The following is a 21905-nucleotide window of genomic DNA, read 5'->3' on the forward strand; positions in this document are numbered from 1 at the left end:
TCCCTCTCTCCCTCCCTCCATCCCTCCATCTCTCCCTCACTCTATCCCTGCTTCCCTTTCTCCCTCACTCATCCCTCACTCTCTCCCTCACTCTATCCATCCCTCCATCTCTCCTTCACTCTATCCCTGCTTCCCTCTCTCCCTCACTCTCTCCCTGCTTCCCTCTCCGCCTCACTCTATCCCTGCTTCCCTCTCTCCCTCACTCCATCCAACCTCATTCTGTATGACATCCTGTGTTCTCTGTGACATTACCTAACAGAAGACAAGTTAAAACATAATTATTTTCAGCAAATATGATGCAATACCAGGCCAGTGCAGCTAAGCTCAGCTTGTCTCAGTAGTGTGAAAATTGTATAGTTTTTTTGCAGTGGATTGGTGTGAGACAGTGTTGGAAGTTAGTCTCATGAATGGTTCTGAGAGAGAGAGAGAGAGAGAGAGAGAGAGAGAGAGAGAGAGAGAGAGAGAGAGAGAGAGAGAGAGAGAGAGAGCATTATATCCTAGGTGAGACAGCATTATAAACGAGCTTGTTTTTATCCTGCATCAATAGTGTGGTTTTATCCTGCATCAATAGTGTGGTTTTATCCTGCATCAATAGTGTGGTTTTATCCTGCATCAATAGTGTGGTTTTATCCTGCATCAATAGTGTGGTTTCATCCTGCATCAATAGTGTGGTTTCATCCTGCATCAATAGTGTTGGTTTTATCCTGCATCAATAGTGTGGTTTCATCCTGCATCAATAGTGTGGTTTTATCCTGCATCAATAGTGTGGTTTTATCCTGCATCAATAGTGTGGTTTCATCCTGCATCAATAGTGTGGTTTTATCCTGCATCAATAGTGTGGTTTCATCCTGCATCAATAGTGTGGTTTTATCCTGCATCAATAGTGTGGTTTTATCCTGCATCAATAGTGTGGTTTTATCCTGCATCAATAGTGTGGTTTTATCCTGCATCAATAGTGTTGGTTTTATCCTGCATCAATAGTGTGGTTTTATCCTGCATCAATAGTGTGGTTTTATCCTGCATCAATAGTGTGGTTTTATCCTGCATCAATAGTGTGGTTTTATCCTGCATCAATAGTGTGGTTTTATCCTGCATCAATAGTGTGGTTTTATCCTGCATCAATAGTGTGGTTTTATCCTGCATCAATAGTGTGGTTTTATCCTGCATCAATAGTGTGGTTTTATCCTGCATCAATAGTGTGGTTTTATCCTGCATCAATAGTGTGGTTTTATCCTGCATCAATAGTGTGGTTTTATCCTGCATCAATAGTGTGGTTTTATCCTGCATCAATAGTGTGGTTTTATCCTGCATCAATAGTGTGGTTTTACACTGCGGATCCACTCCCTCCCTTTCCTCTCTCCTGTCGTGTCTCTCCACTAGAGGTGTGCCGACAGGGCCATATTCGTATTTATAATCCTATACTTTGCCAGTTGATAGTCGGATCGTATGATACTCGTGATCGGGGGGGGACGGGGACGGAAGCGTTTTAATATGCCTAAATAAATAGATGTTGTCAAAATCTCTCCCTGCACGTGCTCACTGCAAAACATTTGCAGATTAGTGTGCGGAGGGGTGTCTGTTTCTCTCCTGTCACTCAGTCAGAATGCTCAACAGCATTTCATATTTTCCCCCTACCCTTGGTCCCTCCTGTTAGATATTATGCACATTGACAGCTTGATATCAAACGTCCTCACCATGTGATTTATAAGAGTAGCAGGCAGAAGCAATCTAAATGATCAGACCAAAAACATGCCATTAAAAGGGATTGGGTGAAATTATGAAGCGAGTGGATGGAGAAATTCAATTTCACTCTATCCAATCAGAACAGCAGGATCAACGGTACAGCCAGCCCTTCTATTTACAGACAGGCAAACTAGCCAGTTGAGTTATTTAGACCACGTAGAACCTCACATGACTGATTGACATGAGAAAGATGCATGCTGGCGCTGGCACTGGTTTTGTCTCGGCACACCTCTACTCTCAGCCCTCCCCCTCCCTCTCCTCTCCTCTCCTCCCCTCCTCTCCTCCTCTCCTCTCCTCATTCTCCTCTCCTCCCCTCATTCTCCTCTCCTCTCCTCTCCTCTCCCTCTCCTCTCCTCTCCTCTCCCTCTACTCTATTCTACTCTCCTCTCCTCTCCCTCTCCTCTCCTCTCCCTCCATTTCCTCTCCTCTCCTCTCCTCTCCTCTCCTCTCCTCTCCTCTCCTCTCCTCTCCTCTCCTCTCCTCTCCTCTCCTCATTCTCCTCTCTCCTCTCCTCTCCTCTCCTCTCCTCTCCTCTCCTCTCCTCTCTCCCTCTCCTCTCCTCTCCTCCCCTCATTCTCCTCTCCTCTCCTCCTCTCCTCTCCTCTCCTCTCCTCTCCTCTCCTCTCCTCTCCTCTCCTCTCCTCATTCTCCTCTCTCTCCTCCCCTCTCCTCCTCTCTTCTCCCCTCCTCTCCTCCTCTCCCCTCCTCTCCTCTCCTCCTCTCTTCTCCTCTCTCCTCCTCTTCTCCTCTCTCCTCCTCTCCTCCTCTCTTCTCCTCTCCCCTCCTCTCCTACTCTCTTCTCCTCTCTCCTCCTCTCCTTCTCTCTTATCCTCTCCCCTCCTCTCCTCCTCTCTTCCTCTCTTCTCCTATGCACTCCTCTCCTCCTCTATTCTCCTCTCCCCTCCTCTCCTCTTATTTCCCCGTCTCCCCCCTGGCCCCAGAGTGCATTAGCCACTCAGTCTCCTGTTCCTGTTCCTGTGGTAACCCACAGCCTCTCTATGGAATTGTCATTTTTACAGGTTGATTTAACACTAAGTCCTGCTGTTTGGTAATCTCGATATCACACAGCTCTATCAGTCGTTACACAGCGAGACATTTCTTTAGCAGATACATTAACCACTCAGAACACATATTGGCTCTTCCCAAACGCCTCCATATTCCCTATATAGTGCACCACTTTTGACGAGGGCCCATAGGGGGTGATCATTTAAGTTGGGTGCGCTCGCTCGCACACACACACACACACACACACACACACACACACACACACACACACACACACATTTCAGGCAGGATGTATAATCAGCCTTTAATAGACATGATGTGGGGTTCTAAAGGTGTGTGGATGAAACATCACCTCTGTGGGGTTCTAAAGGTGTGTGGATGAAACAACACCTCTGTGGGGTTCTAAAGGTGTGTGGATTAAACTACACCTCTGTGGGGTTCTAAAGGTGTGTGGATGAAACATCACCTCTGTGGGGTTCTAAAGGTGTGTGGATGAAACAACACCTCTGTGGGGTTCTAAAGGTGTGTGGATGAAACATCACCTCTGTGGGGTTCTAAAGGTGTGTGGATGAAACATCACCTCTGTGGGGTTCTAAAGGTGTGTGGATGAAACAACACCTCTGTGGGGTTCTAAAGGTGTGTGGATGAAACATCACCTCTGTGGGGTTCTAAAGGTGTGTGGATGAAACATCACCTCTGTGGGGTTCTAAAGGTGTGTGGATGAAACAACACCTCTGTGGGGTTCTAAAGGTGTGTGGATGAAACAACACCTCTGTGGGGTTCTAAAGGTGTGTGGATGAAACAACACCTCTGTGTGGTTCTAAAGGTGTGTGGATGAAACATCACCTCTGTGGGGTTCTAAAGGTGTGTGGATGAAACATCACCTCTGTGGGGTTCTAAAGGTGTGTGGATGAAACAACACCTCTGTGGGGTTCTAAAGGTGTGTGGATGAAACATCACCTCTGTGGGGTTCTAAAGGTGTGTGGATGAAACATCACCTCTGTGGGGTTCTAAAGGTGTGTGGATGAAACATCACCTCTGTGGGGTTCTAAAGGTGTGTGGATGAAACATCACCTCTGTGGGGTTCTAAAGGTGTGTGGATGAAACATCACCTCTGTGGGGTTCTAAAGGTGTGTGGATGAAACATCACCTCTGTGGGGTTCTAAAGGTGTGTGGATGAAACATCACCTCTGTGGGGTTCTAAAGGTGTTTTGGATGAAACAACACCTCTGTGGGGTTCTAAAGGTGTGTGGATGAAACATCACCTCTGTGGGGTTCTAAAGGTGTGTGGATGAAACTTCACCTCTGTGGGGTTCTAAATGTGTGTGGATGAAACATCACCTCTGTGGGGTTCTAAAGGTGTGTGGATGAAACATCACCTCTGTGGGGTTCTAAAGGTGTGTGGATGAAACATCACCTCTGTGGGGTTCTAAAGGTGTGTGGATGAAACATCACCTCTGTGGGGTTCTAAAGGTGTGTGGATGAAACATCACCTCTGTGGGGTTCTAAAGGTGTGTGGATGAAACATCACCTCTGTGGGGTTCTAAAGGTGTGTGGATGAAACAACACCTCTGTGGGGTTCTAAAGGTGTGTGGATGAAACATCACCTCTGTGGGGTTCTAAAGGTGTGTGGATGAAACATCACCTCTGTGGGGTTCTAAAGGTGTGTGGATGAAACATCACCTCTGTGGGGTTCTAAAGGTGTGTGGATGAAACCACACCTCTGTGGGGTTCTAAAGGTGTGTGGATTAAACATCACCTCTGTGTGGTTCTAAAGGTGTGTGGATGAAACATCACCTCTGTGGGGTTCTAAAGGTGTGTGGATGAAACATCACCTCTGTGGGGTTCTAAAGGTGTGTGGATGAAACATCACCTCTGTTGGGTTCTAAAGGTGTGTGGATGAAACATCACCTCTGTGGGGTTCTAAAGGTGTGTGGATGAAACATCACCTCTGTGGGGTTCTAAAGGTGTGTGGATGAAACATCACCTCTGTGGGGTTCTAAAGGTGTGTGGATGAAACATCACCTCTGTGGGGTTCTAAAGGTGTGTGGATGAAACAACACCTCTGTGGGGTTCTAAAGGTGTGTGGATGAAACATCACCTCTGTGGGGTTCTAAAGGTGTGTGGATTAAACATCACCTCTGTGGGGTTCTAAAGGTGTGTGGATGAAACATCACCTCTGTGGGGTTCTAAAGGTGTGTGGATGAAACATCACCTCTGTGGGGTTCTAAAGGTGTGTGGATGAAACATCACCTCTGTGGGGTTCTATAGGTGTGTGGATGAAACAACACCTCTGTGGGGTTCTAAAGGTGTGTGGATTAAACATCACCTCTGTGGGGTTCTAAAGGTGTGTGGATTAAACATCACCTCTGTGGGGTTCTAAAGGTGTGTGTGGATGAAACAACACCTCTGTGGGGTTCTAAAGGTGTGTGGATGAAACAACACCTCTGTGGGGTTCTAAAGGTGTGTGGATGAAACATCACCTCTGTGGGGTTCTAAAGGTGTGTGGATGAAACAACACCTCTGTGGGGTTCTAAAGGTGTGTGGATGAAAAACACCTCTGTGGGGTTCTAAAGGTGTGTGGATGAAACAACACCTCTGTGGGGTTCTAAAGGTGTGTGGATGAAACAACACCTCTGTGGGGTTCTAAAGGTGTGTGGATGAAACAACACCTCTGTGGGGTTCTAAAGGTGTGTGGATTAAACAACACCTCTGTGGGGTTCTAAAGGTGTGTGGATGAAACTACACCTCTGTGGGGTTCTAAAGGTGTGTGGATGAAACATCACCTCTGTGGGGTTCTAAAGGTGTGTGGATGAAACAACACCTCTGTGGGGTTCTAAAGGTGTGTGGATGAAACAACACCTCTGTGTGGTTCTAAAGGTGTGTGGATGAAACATCACCTCTGTGGGGTTCTAAAGGTGTGTGGATGAAACATCACCTCTGTGGGGTTCTAAAGGTGTGTGGATGAAACATCACCTCTGTGGGGTTCTAAAGGTGTGTGGATGAAACATCACCTCTGTGGGGTTCTAAAGGTGTGTGGATGAAACAACACCTCTGTGGGGTTCTAAAGGTGTGTGGATGAAACATCACCTCTGTGGGGTTCTAAAGGTGTGTGGATGAAACATCACCTCTGTGTGGTTCTAAAGGTGTGTGGATGAAACATCACCTCTGTGGGGTTCTAAAGGTGTGTGGATGAAACATCACCTCTGTGGGGTTCTAAAGGTGTGTGGATGAAACATCACCTCTGTGGGGTTCTAAAGGTGTGTGGATGAAACAACACCTCTGTGGGGTTCTAAAGGTGTGTGGATGAAACCACACCTCTGTGTGGTTCTAAAGGTGTGTGGATGAAACAACACCTCTGTGGGGTTCTAAAGGTGTGTGGATGAAACAACACCTCTGTGGGGTTCTAAAGGTGTGTGGATGAAACATCACCTCTGTGGGGTTCTAAAGGTGTGTGGATGAAACATCACCTCTGTGGGGTTCTAAAGGTGTGTGGATGAAACATCACCTCTGTGGGGTTCTAAAGGTGTGTGGATGAAACATCACCTCTGTGGGGTTCTAAAGGTGTGTGGATGAAACCACACCTCTGTGTGGTTCTAAAGGTGTGTGGATGAAACATCACCTCTGTGGGGTTCTAATGGTGTGTGGATGAAACAACACCTCTGTGGGGTTCTAAAGGTGTGTGGATGAAACAACACCTCTGTAGGGTTCTAAAGGTGTGTGGATGAAACATCACCTCTGTGGGGTTCTAAAGGTGTGTGGATGAAACAACACCTCTGTGGGGTTCTAAAGGTGTGTGGATGAAACATCACCTCTGTGGGGTTCTAAAGGTGTGTGGATGAAACATTGCCTCTGTGGGGTTCTAAAGGTGTGTGGATGAAACATCACCTCTGTGGGGTTCTAAAGGTGTGTGGATGAAACAACACCTCTGTGGGGTTCTAAAGGTGTGTGGATGAAACATCACCTCTGTGGGGTTCTATAGGTGTGTGGATGAAACAACACCTCTGTGGGGTTCTAAAGGTGTGTGGATGAAACAACACCTCTGTGGGGTTCTAAATGTGTGTGGATGAAACCACACCTCTGTGGGGTTCTAAAGGTGTGTGTGTATCTAGGTTCCTTACCTTGAAGACATCTTGTGTATCATCCATGCAGTAGACTCTGATGTTATACTCTAGGGTAGAGCAGTATGTGTCAGAGAAGAGCACCAGACGGAGACGCTTAGCTGCGGACATGTTTAGAGATTCTCCCACCAGAGAGAAACGTCCCAACTGCTCTGAGAACACTCTGCACGTCTCTGCCTCCAGCTGACAGTAATACGGCTCCGAGATCAACTCCTCCCCCATCATCAAGACGTCCTGGGGATAGAGAGAGAGGGATGTGGGGTTAGGGGCAGGGCTATGTGTGGTCGTGGGGTCATCGGCAGGCTGTGTGTGGTAGTGGGGTCAGGGTGCATGTGTGGACAGTGATAGAACTTTAACAATCAACTAAATAATTCAGACCACATGAAAGAGGACTCTAGTTTCCTGGCAACAAAACTGCTTCTGGAGAGAAAGAAGAACTAAGATGAGAGAAAGGAGAGATGTAACATCGAGTAAATATTGGATTAAAGAGATTTAGAGAGAGAGGGAGAGACAAGAGAAATGTGAAGAGAGTTGTCTGCTCCACCTGCCGAAACAGCTCAACTGACAGGACACGCTATAGCTCAACAGACAGGACACGCTACAGCTCAACAGACAGGACACGCTACAGCTCAACAGACTGACAGGACACGCTACAGCTCAACAGACTGGACACGCTACAGCTCAACAGAATGACAGGACACGCTACAGCTCAACAGACAGGACACGCTACAGCTCAACAGACAGGACACGCTACAGCTCAACAGACTGACAGGACACGCTACAGCTCAACAGACTGACAGGACACGCTACAGCTCAACAGACAGGACACGCTACAGCTCAACAGAATGACAGGACACGCTACAGCTCAACTGACTGACAGGACACGCTACAGCTCAACAGACAGGACACACTACAGCTCAACAGACTGACAGGACACGCTACAGCTCAACAGACTGACAGGACACGCTACAGCTCAACAGACAGGACATGCTACAGCTCAACAGACTGATAGGACACGCTACAGCTCAACTGACAGGACACGCTACAGCTCAACAGACTGGACACGCTACAGCTCAACAGACTGACAGGACATGCTACAACAGACTGACAGTGAAGAGGTGACTCCGGGATACTGGCCTTCTCGGCAGAGTTCCTCAGTCCAGTGTCTGTGTTCTTTTGCCAATCTTAATCTTTTCTTTTCATTGGCCAGTCTGAGATATGGCTTTTTCTTTGCAAATCTGCCTAGAAGGACAGCATCCCGGAGTTTCCTCTTCACTGTTGACATTGAGACTGGTGTTTTGCTGATACTATTTAATGAAGCTGCCAGTTGAGGACTTGTGAGGCATCTGTTTCTCAAACTAGACACTAATGCACTTGTCCTCTTGCTCAGTTGTGCACCGGGGTCTCCCACTCATCTTTCTATTCTGGTTAGAGCCAGTTTGTGTTGTTCTGTGAAGGGAGTAGTACAGTCGTGGCCAAAAGTTTTGAGAATGACACAAATATTAATTTTCACAAAGTTTGCTGCTTCAGTATTTTTAGATATTTTTGTCAGATGTTACTATGGAATACTGAAGTATAATTACAAGCATTTCATAAGTGTCAAAGGCTTTTATTGATAATAACATTGATGATGCAAAGAGTCAATATTTGCCGTGTTGACCCTTCTTTGTCAAGACCTTTGCAATCCGCCCTGGCATGCTGTCAATTAACTTCTGGGCCACATCCTGACTGATGGCAGCCAATTCTTGCATTCTTGCATTCTTGCATTCTTGCTTGGAGTTTGTCAGAATTAGTGGGTTTTTGTTTGAGGATTGACCACAAGTTATCAATGGGATTAAGGTCTCTGGATTTTCCTGGCCATGGACCCAAAATATCAATGTTTTGTTCCCCGAGTCACTTAGTTATCACTTTTGCCTTATGGCAAGGTGTTCCATCATGCGGGAAAAGGCATTGTTCATCACCAAACTGTTCCTGGATGGTTGGGAGAAGTTGCTCTCAGAGGATGTGTTTGTACCATTCTTTATTCATGGCTGTGTTCTTAGGAAACATTGTGAGTGAGCCCACTCCCTTGACTGAGAAGCAACCCACACATGAATGGTCTCAGGATGCTTTACTGTTGGCATGACACAGGACTGATGGTAGCGCTCACCTTGTCTTCTCAGGACAAGCTTTTTTACGGATGCCCCAAAAAATCGGAAAGGGGATTCATCAGAGAGCCCAGTCCTCAGCAGTCCAATCCCTGTACCTTTTACAGAATATCAGTCTGTCCCTGATGTTTTTCCTGGAGAGAAGTGTCTTCTTTGCTGCCCTTCTTGACACCAGGCCATCCTCTGAAAGTCTTTGCGTCACTGTGGATGCAGATGCACTCACACCTGCCTGCTGCCATTCCTGAGCAAGCTCTGTACTGGTGGTGCCCAGATCCTGCAGCTGAATCAACTTTAGGAGACAGTCCTGGCTCTTGCTGGACTTTCTTGGGCGCCCTGAAGCCTTCTTCACAACAATTGAACCACTCTCCTTGATGTTCTTGATGATCAGATAAATGGTTGATTTAGGTGCAATCTTACTGGCAGCAATATCCTTGCCTGTGAAGCCCTTTTTGTGCAAAGCAATGATGACGGCATGTGTTTCCTTGCAGGTAACCATGGTTGACAGAGGAAGAACAATGATTACAAGCACCACACTCCTTTTGAAGCTTCCTGTCTGTTATTCGAACTCAATCAGCATGACAGAGTGATCTCCAGCCTTGTCCTCGTAAACACTCACACCTGTGTTAACGAGAGAATCACTAACATGTTGTCAGTTGGTCCTTTTGTGGCAGAGCTGAAATGCAGTGGAAACGTTTTTATGGATTAGGTTCAATTGCATGGCAAAGAGGTACTTTGCAATTAATTGCAATTTATCTGATCACTCTTCATAACATTCATAACATTGCCATCATGCTAACGGAGGCAGCAGACTTTGTGTCATTTTCAAAATTTTTGGCCACGACTGTACACGTCGTTGTACGAGATCGCCAGTTTCTTGACAATTTCTCACATGGAATAGCCTTCATTTCTCAGAACAAGTATAGACTGACGAGTTTCAGAGGAAAGTTCTTTGTTTCTGGCCATTTTGAGCTTGTAATCGAACCTACAAATGCTGATGCTCCAGATACTCAACGAGTCAAAAGAAGGACAATTTTATTGCTTCATTTAATCAGGACAACAGTTTTCAGCTGTGCTAACATAATTGAAAAATAGTTTTCTATTGATCAATTCGCCTTTTTAAAATGATAAACTTGGATTAGCTAACACAACGTGCCATTGGAACACAGGAGTGATGGTTGCTGATAATGGGCCTCTGTATGTCTATGTAGATATTCCATTAAACAATCAGCCGTTTCCAGCTACAACAGTCATTTACAACATTAACAATGTCTACACTGTATTTCTGATCAATTTGATGTAAAAATTTATTTTTCTTTCAAAAACAAGGACATTTCTAAGTGACCCCAAACTTTTGAACGGTAGTGTCTATATATAAAGTACCAGTCAAACATTTGGACACACCTACTATTTCAAGGGTTTTTCTTTATTTTTACTATTTTCTACACTGTAGAATAATAGTGATGATGTTAAAACTATGAAATAACACACACACACACACACATATATATATATATATACACACAATCATTTCGTAACCAAAAAATCTATGAAAATAGATTTGAGATTCTTCAAAAGTACCCACCCTTTGCCTTGAGGGCACAACATGAATGGGTGGCCACAGCACTCAAAGGAGTGATTGAAAAAGCTTCTTCTACTTTCCTCCAACTTGCAAGTATTTTTCTCCACTCTGCTACCAACGATAATACTTTCACCCTGCCACCATACAGGGGTAAACACAACTATTTCCTGTGACTGTGCCTCAAAACCAAATGTCTACCTGACCACCCTGGACCAGCCTTTATGATCAGGTCCACCTCTACAAGGCAGCAGTGCCCACCTTCGCCCGGACTCTAAAGGACATCGCCCTCAACCGAAGCCCCGACAACTCACACAGTAGCAACAGATCAACCAGCAAGACACTCTAACCTACATCCATATTTATATATATCCAGACCACAGCACCACCACCCAATCAATAACCCCTCAAACCAACCATGCACACACCTCATATAGGCCACCTCGGATCAGACCTATGCCTAGGCCTCAACATGGAAGTCACACATCCGCCCAGGCCGTGAGCAGGCAAACAGGCCCAACCCCCACTCTTACACTCGCCCAAGCCAATGGCAAGTACCAGATGCTCAGCAGGCTCTGCTGACACTTACTGGTCTGAGGCCAAACCACACGACCAACAACATTGGACACTTTATGGAACACAAAGCCTTCACTATCTCATCCTGGAATATCCCAGGTCTGAGGTCATCTGCCTTTGGCCTAAAGAGCAGGAACCTGACTTCAACAAAGATATCGGAAATACAGACATTGTCATCCTACAAGAAACATGGTATATAGGAGATGGACCCACTGGTTGCCCTCTAGGTTACAGAGAGCTGGTAGTCCCATCCACCACACTACCAGGTGGGTGGTATAGAGGAGACGGACCCACTGGTTGTCCTCTAGGTTACAGAGAGCTGGTAGTCCCATCCACCAAACTACCAGGTGGGTGGTATAGAGGAGATGGACCCACTGGTTGTCCTCTAGGTTACAGAGAGCTGGTAGTCCCATCCACCACCCTACCAGGTGGGTGGTATAGAGGAGACGGACCCACTGGTTGCCCTCTAGGTTACAGAGAGCTGGTAGTCCCATCCACCACACTACCAGGTGGGTGGTATAGAGGAGACGGACCCACTGGTTGTCCTCTAGGTTACAGAGAGCTGGTAGTCCCATCCACCACACTACCAGGTGGGTGGTATAGAGGAGACGGACCCACTGGTTGTCCTCTAGGTTACAGAGAGCTGGTAGTCCCATCCACCACACTACCAGGTGGGTGGTATAGAGGAGATGGACCCACTGGTTTCCCTCTAGGTTACAGAGAGCTGGTAGTCCCATCCACCACACTACCAGGTGGGTGGTATAGAGGAGACGGACCCACTGGTTGTCCTCTAGGTTACAGAGAGCTGGTAGTCCCATCCACCAAACTACCAGGTGGGTGGTATAGAGGAGATGGACCCACTGGTTGTCCTCTAGGTTACAGAGAGCTGGTAGTCCCATCCACCACCCTACCAGGTGGGTGGTATAGAGGAGACGGACCCACTGGTTGCCCTCTAGGTTACAGAGAGCTGGTAGTCCCATCCACCACACTACCAGGTGGGTGGTATAGAGGAGATGGACCCACTGGTTGCCCTCTAGGTTACAGAGAGCTGGTAGTCCCATCCACCACACTACCAGGTGGGTGGTATAGAGGAGATGGACCCACTGGTTGTCCTCTAGGTTACAGAGAGCTGGTAGTCCCATCCACCACCCTACCAGGTGGGTGGTATAGAGGAGATGGACCCACTGGTTGCCCTCTAGGTTACAGAGAGCTGGTAGTCCCATCCACCACCCTACCAGGTGGGTGGTATAGAGGAGACGGACCCACTGGTTGCCCTCTAGGTTACAGAGAGCTGGTAGTCCCATCCATCAAACTACCAGGTGGGTGGTATAGAGGAGATGGACCCACTGGTTGTCCTCTAGGTTACAGAGAGCTGGTAGTCCCATCCACCACCCTACCAGGTGGGTGGTATAGAGGAGATGGACCCACTGGTTGCCCTCTAGGTTACAGAGAGCTGGTAGTCCCATCCACCAAACTACCAGGTGGGTGGTATAGATTTACATTTACATTTAAGTCATTTAGCAGACGCTCTTATCCAGAGCGACTTACAAATTGGTGCATTCACCTTATGACATCCAGTGGAACAGCCACTTTACAATAGTGCATCTAAATCTTTTAAGGGGGGGGAGGTGAGAAGGATTACTTTATCCTATCCTAGGTATTCCTTAAAGAGGTGGGGTTTCAGGTGTCTCCGGAAGGTGGTGATTGACTCCGCTGTCCTGGCGTCGTGAGGGAGTTTGTTCCACCATTGGGGCCCAGAGCAGCGAACAGTTTTGACTGGGCTGAGCGGGAACTGTACTTCCTCAGTGGTAGGGAGGCGAGCAGGCCAGAGGTGGATGAACGCAGAGGAGATGGACCCACTGGTTGTCCTCTAGGTTACAGAGAGCTGGTAGTCCCATCCACCAAACTACCAGGTGGGTGGTATAGAGGAGATGGACCCACTGGTTGTCCTCTAGGTTACAGAGAGCTGGTAGTCCCATCCACCACCCTACCAGGTGGGTGGTATAGAGGAGACGGACCCACTGGTTGCCCTCTAGGTTACAGAGAGCTGGTAGTCCCGTCCACCAAACTGCCAGGTGTGAAAAAGGAAAGAGACTCAGGGGGTTTGCTAATTTGGTATAGAGCAGACCTAACTCACTCCATTTAATTAATAAAAACAGGAACATTTCACATTTGGCTAGAAATTCAAAAGGAAATTATCTCAACAGAGAAAAATGTCCTCCTGTGTGCTACCCACTAGAATCCCCATACTTTAATGAAGACAGCTTCTTCATCGTAGAGGGGGAAATCAATCATTTCCAGGCTCAGGGACATGTACTAGTCTGTGGTGACATAAATGCCAGAACTGGACAATAATCTAACACCCTCAAACACCTACCTAGAGGTGACAACATTCCCTCCCCCATATGCCGCTCTACACACAACTACGACAACATAACCAACAAAAATGGGTCACAACTCCTGCAGCTCTGTCGCACGCTGGGTATGTACATAGTCAATGGTAGGCTTCGAGGGGACTCCTATGGTAGTTACACCTATAGCTCATCTATTGGCAGTAATACTGTAGACTACTTTATCACTGACCTCAACCCAGTCAGCCCACCGACACCCCTATCAGATCACTGTAAAATCACAGTCTACTTGAACAGAGCAATATTCAATAATGAGGCATCAAAGCCAAAGGAACTGAATAATATTAGGAAATGCTATAGATGAGTATATAACAAAGTATTGAGATAAACTTTTGTTATTGACCAAATACTTATTTTCCACCATAATTTGCAAATAAATTCATTTAAAATCCTACAATGTGATTTTCTGGATTTTTTTCTCATTTTGTCTGTCATAGTTGAAGTGTACCTATGATGCAAATTACAGGCCTCTCTCATCTTTTTAAGGGGGAGAACTTGCACCATTGGTGGCTGAACTAAATACTTTTTTCCCCACTGTACATGATCAAATACACATTTTATAATCAACTATTAAAGACCACCAGAACGCACTGGATTCTCCAATTACATCGAATTAACTACCGTACAAAATACAAAACCTCCAACCTAAAAAGGCCTGTGGTGTTGATGGTATCCTAAATTAAATTATTAAATATAAAAGACCACAAATTCCAATTGGCTTAATACTTAAACTCTTTAACTTCATGCGTAGCTCTGGCATCTTCCACAATATTTTGGAACCAAGGACTGATCACCGTAATCCACAAAGGTTGAGACAAATTTGACCACAATAATCTGTATTATCGTTAACAGCAAACTTGTACCTTTCCTCAGTGAAAACAATGTATTGAGCAAATGTCAAATTGGCTTTTTACAAAATTATCGTACGACAGACCACGTATTCACCCTGCACACCTTTCCACCCTGCACACCTTTCCTCCACTATACAAATTGATGGAAAGGGGTATTGGGGGAACAACATTTGACATTATAAAATCCATGTACACAAACAGCAAGTGTGGGGTTAAAATTGGCAAAAAACAAACACATTTCTTTCCACAGGGCTGTGGGGTGAGACAGGGATGTATCTTGAGCCCCACACTCTTCAACATATATTTCAACGAATTGGCGAGGGCACTACAAACAGTCTGCAGCACTCGGCCTCACCCTTACTAGAATCTGAAGTCAAATGTCTACTGTTTGCTGATGATCTGGTGCTTCTGTCACCAACCAAGGAGGGGCTACAGCAGCACCTAGATCTTCTGCACAGATTCTGCCAGACCTGGGCCCTGACAGTAAATCTCAGTAAGACCAAAATAATGGTGTTCCAAAAAAAGGTCCAGTCACCATGGCAACACAAATACAAATTCCATCTAGACACCGTTGCCCTAGAGCACACAAAAAACTATATATACCTCGGCCTAAACATCATTGCCGAGTACCCATACTATCAGTATTAATCCCTCTCTTTCTGTCTGAGTACCCATACTATCAGTATTAATCCCTCTCTTCCTGTCTGAGTACCCATACTATCAGTATTAATCCCTCTCTTTCTGTCTGAGTACCCATACTATCAGTATTAATCCCTCTCTTTCTATCCGAGTACCCATACTATCAGTATTAATCCCTCTCTTCCTGTCTGAGTACCCATACTATCAGTATTAATCCCTCTCTTCCTGTCTGAGTACCCATACTATCAGTATTAATCCCTCTCTTTCTGTCTGAGTACCCATACTATCAGTATTAATCCCTCTCTTTCTGTCTGAGTACCCATACTATCAGTATTAATCCCTCTCTTCCTGTCTGAGTACCCATACTATCAGTATTAATCCCTCTCTTTCTGTCTGAGTACCCATACTATCAGTATTAATCCCTCTCTTTCTGTCTGAGTACCCATACTATCAGTATTAATCCCTCTCTTCCTGTCTGAGTACCCATACTATCAGTATTAATCCCTCTCTTTCTGTCTGAGTACCCATACTATCAGTATTAATCCCTCTCTTTCTGTCTGAGTACCCATACTATCAGTATTAATCCCTCTCTTCCTGTCTGAGTACCCATACTATCAGTATTAATCCCTCTCTTCCTGTCTGAGTACCCATACTATCAGTATTAATCCCTCTCTTTCTGTCTGAGTACCCATACTATCAGTATTAATCCCTCTCTTTCTGTCTGAGTACCCATACTATCAGTATTAATCCCTCTCTTCCTGGCTGAGTACCCATACTATCAGTATTAATCCCTCTCTTCCTGTCTGAGTACCCATACTATCAGTATTAATCCTCTCTTCCTGTCTGAGTACCCATACTATCAATATTAATCCCTCTCTTTCTGTCTGAGTACCCATACTATCAGTATTAATCCCTCTCTTTCTGTCTGAGTACCCATACTATCAGTATTAATCCCTCTCTTCCTGTCTGAGTACCCATACTATCAGTATTAATCCCTCTCTTCCTGTCTGAGTACCCATACTATCAGTATTAATCCCTCTCTTTCTGTCTGAGTACCCATACTATCAATATTAATCCCTCTCTTTCTGTCTGTCTGTCTGCCTGTCTGTTTAACTGCCTATCTGTCTGTCTGTCTGTCTGTCTGTCTGTCTGTCTGTCTGTCTGTCTGTCTGTCTGTCAATTCAATTTCAATTGAATGTAAGGGCGATGTTGTCTTGGGAAACACATGTTAACGTTGTCATGGGAAACACATGTTAACGTTGCCATGGGAAACACACGTTAACGTTGTCAGCGGGGGAAACACGTGTTAACGTTGTCATGGGAAACACACGTTAACGTTGTCATGGGGAAACACGTGTTAACGTTGTCATGGGAAACACATGTTAACGTTGTCATGGGAAACACATGTTAACGTTGTCATGGGAAACACATGTTAACGTTGCCATGGGAAACACATGTTAACGTTGTCATGGGAAACACATGTTAACGTTGTCATGGGAAACACATGTTAACGTTGCCAAAGCAAGTGAAGTGGATAACAAACAAAGGGGAAATAAACAATAACAAAAGTAAACATTACACTCACAAAAGTTCCAAAATAATAAATACATTTCAAATGTCATTTTATGTCTATATACGGTGTTGTAATGATGTGAAAATAGTTAAAGTACAAAAGGGAATATAAATATTCATAATTATGGGATGTATTTACAATGGTGTTAGTTCTTCACCAGTTGCCCTTTCCTTGTGGCAACAGGTCACACATCTTGCTGCTGTCAAAATTGGGTTTGTTTTCGAATTCTTCGTGGGTCTGTGTAATCAGTGGAAAATATGTGTCTCTAATATGGTCTTACATTTGGCAGGAGGTTAGGAAGTGCAGCTCATCAGTTTCCACCTCATTTTGTGTGCACATAGCCTGTCTTCTCTTCTCTCGCTCTACCTCTCTCTCTCTCCCTCCCTCCCTCCCTCCCTCCCTCCCCTTTCCCATCTCTCTCTCTTGCTCTACCTCTCTTTCTCTCCCTCCTTCCCTCCTTCCCTCCTTCCCTCCTTCCCTCCCTCCCTCCCTCCCTCTTCCCATCTCTCTCTCTCGCTCTACCTCTCTCCCTGCCTCACTCCCTCTCCCCCCTTCCCATCTCTCTCTCTCACTCTACTCTCTCTCTCTCCCTCCGTCCCCTCCCCAGTTCTCTTCTCTCGTTCTACCTCTCTCTCTCTCCCTCCTTCCCTCCATCCCCCTTCCCTTCCCATCTCTCTCTCTCACTCTCCCTCTCTCTCTCTCGCTCCCTCCCCATCTCTCTTCTCTTCTCTTCTCTTCTCTTCTCTTCTCTTCTCTTCTCTTCTCTCGCTCTCTCCAACACCAAACTCTCCCACCCCAACCTCGCTCCCTCCCTCCCTCCCTCCCTCCCTCCCTCCCTCCCTCCCTCCCTCCCTCCCTCCCTCCCTCCCTCCCTCCCTCCCTCTCTCTCTCTACCTCTCTCTCAGGACCTCTCTCTCTACCTCTCTCTCTCTACCTCTCTTCCTCTCTCTGTCACTACTCTCTGACATACAATATTCCTAACCAGACACACAGACATTGAATTATTGATATGAAGGTGAGGGGAGGTTGGATCTCTGTACTGCTTTCTAACAGGTAGAGTAGAGAGGGGAACTGCTCTGTAGCCCAGGGACAGTACTGTATAGAGGGGTCTTTGTAATTGGTGTTCGGGGGAGGGGAGGGGGAGGGGGCAGAAACACAGGGTTTAAAACCAATTTTTTGCAATATAAGTGACAGAGGAGACATTTGAAGAAATAATTTAATTCCCTTTGCAATAGTATGGTATACATTTGAACAACTGTGCATGATTGGTCTTTAATAAAAAAATTAATAAAAAAACATGTTTTGCTTACAGCACCTGGTATTCCCAGGCGGTCTCCCATCCAAGTACTAACCTGGCCCGACACTGCTTAGTTTCCGAGATCAGGCGTGTTCAGTATAGTATGGCCACATAGCGAATGTTGTTTACCCCATTTTCTCCCAGAATTCCATCCTTTGCTCATCGCTGCAACTACCCGAATGGGCTCCGGAGAGGCGAAAGTCGAGTCGTACGTCCTCTGAAACATGACCTGCCTGGCCACACTACTATCGATATCAAATTGCTCGCTTAACCCGGAAGTCAGCCACACCAATGTGATTGGGAGGAAACCCTGTTAGACTGACAACGGAAGTTAGCTTGCAGGCGCCCAGCCCTACCACAATAAGTTTCTAGAGCGCGATGAGCAAAGGTAAGCCCCTTGGTAAAATCCTCTCCTACCACAAGACGTTTCTAGAGCACGATGAGCAAAGGTAAGCCCCCTTCGTAAAATCCTCCCCAACCACAAGACGTTTCTAGAGCGCGATGAGCAAAGGTACGCCCCTTGGTAAAATACTCCCCTACCACAAGACGTTTCTAGAGCGCGATGAGCAAAGGTAAGCCCTTGGTAAAATCCTCCCCAACCACAAGACGTTTCTAGAGCGCGATGAGCAAAGGTACGCCCCTTGGTAAAATCCTCCCTACCACAAGACGTTTCTAGAGCGCGATGAGCAAAGGTACGCCCCCTTGGTAAAATCCTCCCCTACCACAAGACGTTTCTAGAGCGCGATGAGCAAAGGTAAGCCCCCTTGGTAAAATCGTCCCCTACCACTGGTTAATGACAACCTTGCTATGGGGTTCCCGGTCACGGCTGGCTGTGATTGGATGTTTTGTCAACACCAGGGATAGACACAGTAGCTCTGGGTTTAAATCCAGACCATTCTCAGTTGAATCAGCTGTGTTAGTAGGGCTGGAACAAAAGCCTGCAAAAGGACTAAAATAAAATAATGTACTCTAGCTATAATCCAGATCCTCTCATGTGTGTGTGTGTGTGTGTGCGCGTGCGTGTGTGTGTGTGTTCGTATGTGTGTGTAGGGTCATAGACGTTGACCAAATAGTCTCCTATAGTATTCCCATCACATTGTGTAGTTTCTCTGTTGTCTACTGTGATCTGTTCTCACCTCCCAGACGCCTTCGTAGTTCTGTTTCTTCAGCCTGATGGCCCAGTTCTCAGGACAGGCGTCAGAACAATGGTCCATGCTGAGAATTGTGGGCCGCGTCAGAACCACCCCCGGAGGACCACAGCTCACTATGGGACTCAGCAGGGTCTGGCAGCCCGTCAGGGGTAACCTGCATGGGTGGAGAGAGAGGAGGGGTTATGAGGAGTATGCAGAGTGTAGGAGGGGTTAGTTGACGGTAGGGGCAGAAGGGAGACAGGAGGAAGGGTTGGTAGGTGGGTAGTGGGGAAGGGTTAGGTGAGGGTAGGAGGAGAGGGGGTGTTGAGGGGTTGAGGAAGAAGTTGAGTTTGGGGTGGGAGAGAAATTTTGGTGGGAGAGAGGTTTGGGGTGGAAGAGAGGTTTGGATGGGAGAGAGGTTTGGGGTGGGAGAGAGGTTTGGATGGGAGAGAGGTTTGGGGTGGGAGAGAGGTTTGGGGTGGGAGAGAGGTTTGGATGGGAGAGAGGTTTGGGGTGGGAAAGAGGTTTGGATGGGAGAGAGGTTTGGGATGGGAGAGAGGTTGGAATGGTAGAGAGAGAGTTGGGACGGGAGAGAGAGGTTGGGGTGGGAGAGTTTGGTGTTGGAGAGAGGTTGGGGTGGAGAGAGGTTTGTGTTGGAGAGAGGTTGGGGTGGGAGAGAGAGGTTGGAATGGGAGAGAGAGGTTGGGGTAGGAGAGAGAGGTTGGGGTGGGGAGAGAGGTTGGGGTGGGAGAGAGAGGTTTGGGTGGGAGAGAGAGGTTGGGGTGGGGAGAGAGGTTGGGGTGGGAGAGAGAGGTTGGGGTGGGGAGAGAGAGGTTGGAATGGGAGAAAGAGGTTTGGGAGAGAGTGGTTGGGGTGGGAGAGAGAGGTTGGGGTGGGTGAGAGAGGTTGTTGGGGTGGGAGAGAGAGGTTGGGGTGGGAGAGAGAGGTTGGGGTGGGAGAGAGGTTGGGGTGGGGAGAGAGGTTGGGGTGGGAGAGAGAGAGGTTGGGGTGAGAGAGAGAGAGGTTGGGGTGGGAGAGAGAGGTTGGGGTGGGAGAGAGAGGTTGGGGTGGGGAGAGAGATTGAGAGAGAGAGGTTGGAGAAAGACAGGTTGAGAGAGAGAGATTGGAGAGAGAGAGGTTGGAGAGAGAGAGGTTGGGGGATCAAGGTGGAGGAGCAAAGTAAAAGAGGTAAAACAGCAGGGTTTTATTCATGAGTTGTTTACAGTCACTGATGATTTGGCGCAGGTCTGTGTGTGTGTGTGTATGCATGTTTTGCTGGGTTTTGTGGACATGGTGGCAGATCACACACACACACACACACACACACACACACACACACACACACACACACACACACACACACACACGCACACGCACACGCACACACGCACACACGTACACACGTACACACGTACACACACACGCGCACGCACGCACGCACACACGTACACACGCCCACACGTACACGCGTACACACGCATACACGCACGCGCACACACGTACACACACACACACACACACACACACACACACACACACACACACACACACACACACACACACACACACACACACACACACACACACACACACACACACACACACACACACACACAGCCAGTTAGTTAAAGTTAAAGAGCCCACCTTAAATCTTCTTTCCTCTGAGCGGTGAGATATATCTCATAGATCTTTCCCCTGGGGATGGCCTCTGGAGGGATCAGCAGGCTGATGCCTAAACAACAACACCACAGAAGAAGAAGAATGAATCAAAACACAAATAACACCACCACAGAAGAAGAAGAATGAATCAAAACACAAATAACACCACCACAGAAGAAGACAGAGAGAGAGAGAGAGGCTCATTTGTTGTGTCTGAACGGTGCTTTTGTAATTCCACAAAGGAGGCAAGCCGGAGGACCGACAGGACGGATGAGGATAACACGCAAGCACACGCATACGCACACGCATACGCACACGCCTGACAGAAGAGAACGAATACCTCAGAGAACAGTTGAAGCTTTTTCAAAACACTTTAAGTGAAAGATTCACGTAGTTCTCCACTAAAACAACATGTGTTTCCTGTTCTACAGGAAGATAAACAACATGTGTTTCCTGTTCTACAGGAATATAAACAACATGTGTCTCCTGTTCTACAGGAAGATAAACAACATGTGTTTCCTGTTCTACAGGAAGATAAACAACATGTGTTTCCTGTTCTACAGGAGGGTAAACAACATGTGTCTCCTGTTCTACAGGAACAGGGCTCCGGGCAGCCGAGCGGAAATGGAGGAAAACTCGCCTCCCTGCGGACCTGGCATCCTTTCACTCCCTCCTCTCTACATTTTCCTCCTCTGTCTCTGCTGCTAAAGCCACTTTCTACCATTCTAAGTTCCAAGCATCTGCCTCTAACCCTAGGAAGCTCTTTGCCACCTTCTCCTCCCTCCTGAATCCTCCCCCCTCCCTCCTCCCTCTCTGCAGATGACTTCGTCAACCATTTTGAAAAGAAGGTCGATGACATCCGATCCTCGTTTGCTAAGTCAAACGACACCGCTGGTTCTGCTCACACTGCCCTACCTATGCTCTGACCTCTTTCTCCCTCTCTCTCCAGATGAAATCTCGCGTCTTGTGACGGCCGGCCGCCCAACAACCTGCCCGCTTGACCCTATCCCCTCCTCTCTTCTCCAGACCATTTCCGGAGACCTTCTCCCTTACCTCACCTCGCTCATCAACTCATCCCTGACCGCTGGCTACGTCCCTCCCGTCTTCAAGAGAGCGAGAGTTGCACCCCTTCTGAAAAAACCTACACTCGATCCCTCCGATGTCAACAACTACAGAC

General features: G+C 46.9%; 1 protein-coding gene and 1 pseudogene across 1 annotated transcript; both read right to left on the bottom strand.

Annotated features, from left to right (window-relative positions):
• Positions 1-939: 939 nt before the first annotated feature.
• On the bottom strand, positions 940-21037 carry LOC127920027 (netrin receptor UNC5A-like). The gene is made up of 5 exons (XM_052503854.1): positions 21022-21037; positions 20714-20801; positions 19076-19244; positions 6870-7103; positions 940-1281 (listed from the first exon to the last, which is right to left on the bottom strand). The coding sequence occupies exons 1-5, from the start codon at positions 21035-21037 to the stop codon at positions 940-942; spliced, it is 849 nt and encodes a 282-aa protein (XP_052359814.1).
• Positions 17946-18054, bottom strand: LOC118381866 (uncharacterized; annotated as a pseudogene).
• Positions 21038-21905: the final 868 nt, after the last annotated feature.

This window comes from Oncorhynchus keta, unplaced genomic scaffold (assembly GCF_023373465.1).
Source record: "Oncorhynchus keta strain PuntledgeMale-10-30-2019 unplaced genomic scaffold, Oket_V2 Un_contig_18128_pilon_pilon, whole genome shotgun sequence".
NCBI lineage: Eukaryota > Metazoa > Chordata > Actinopteri > Salmoniformes > Salmonidae > Oncorhynchus > Oncorhynchus keta.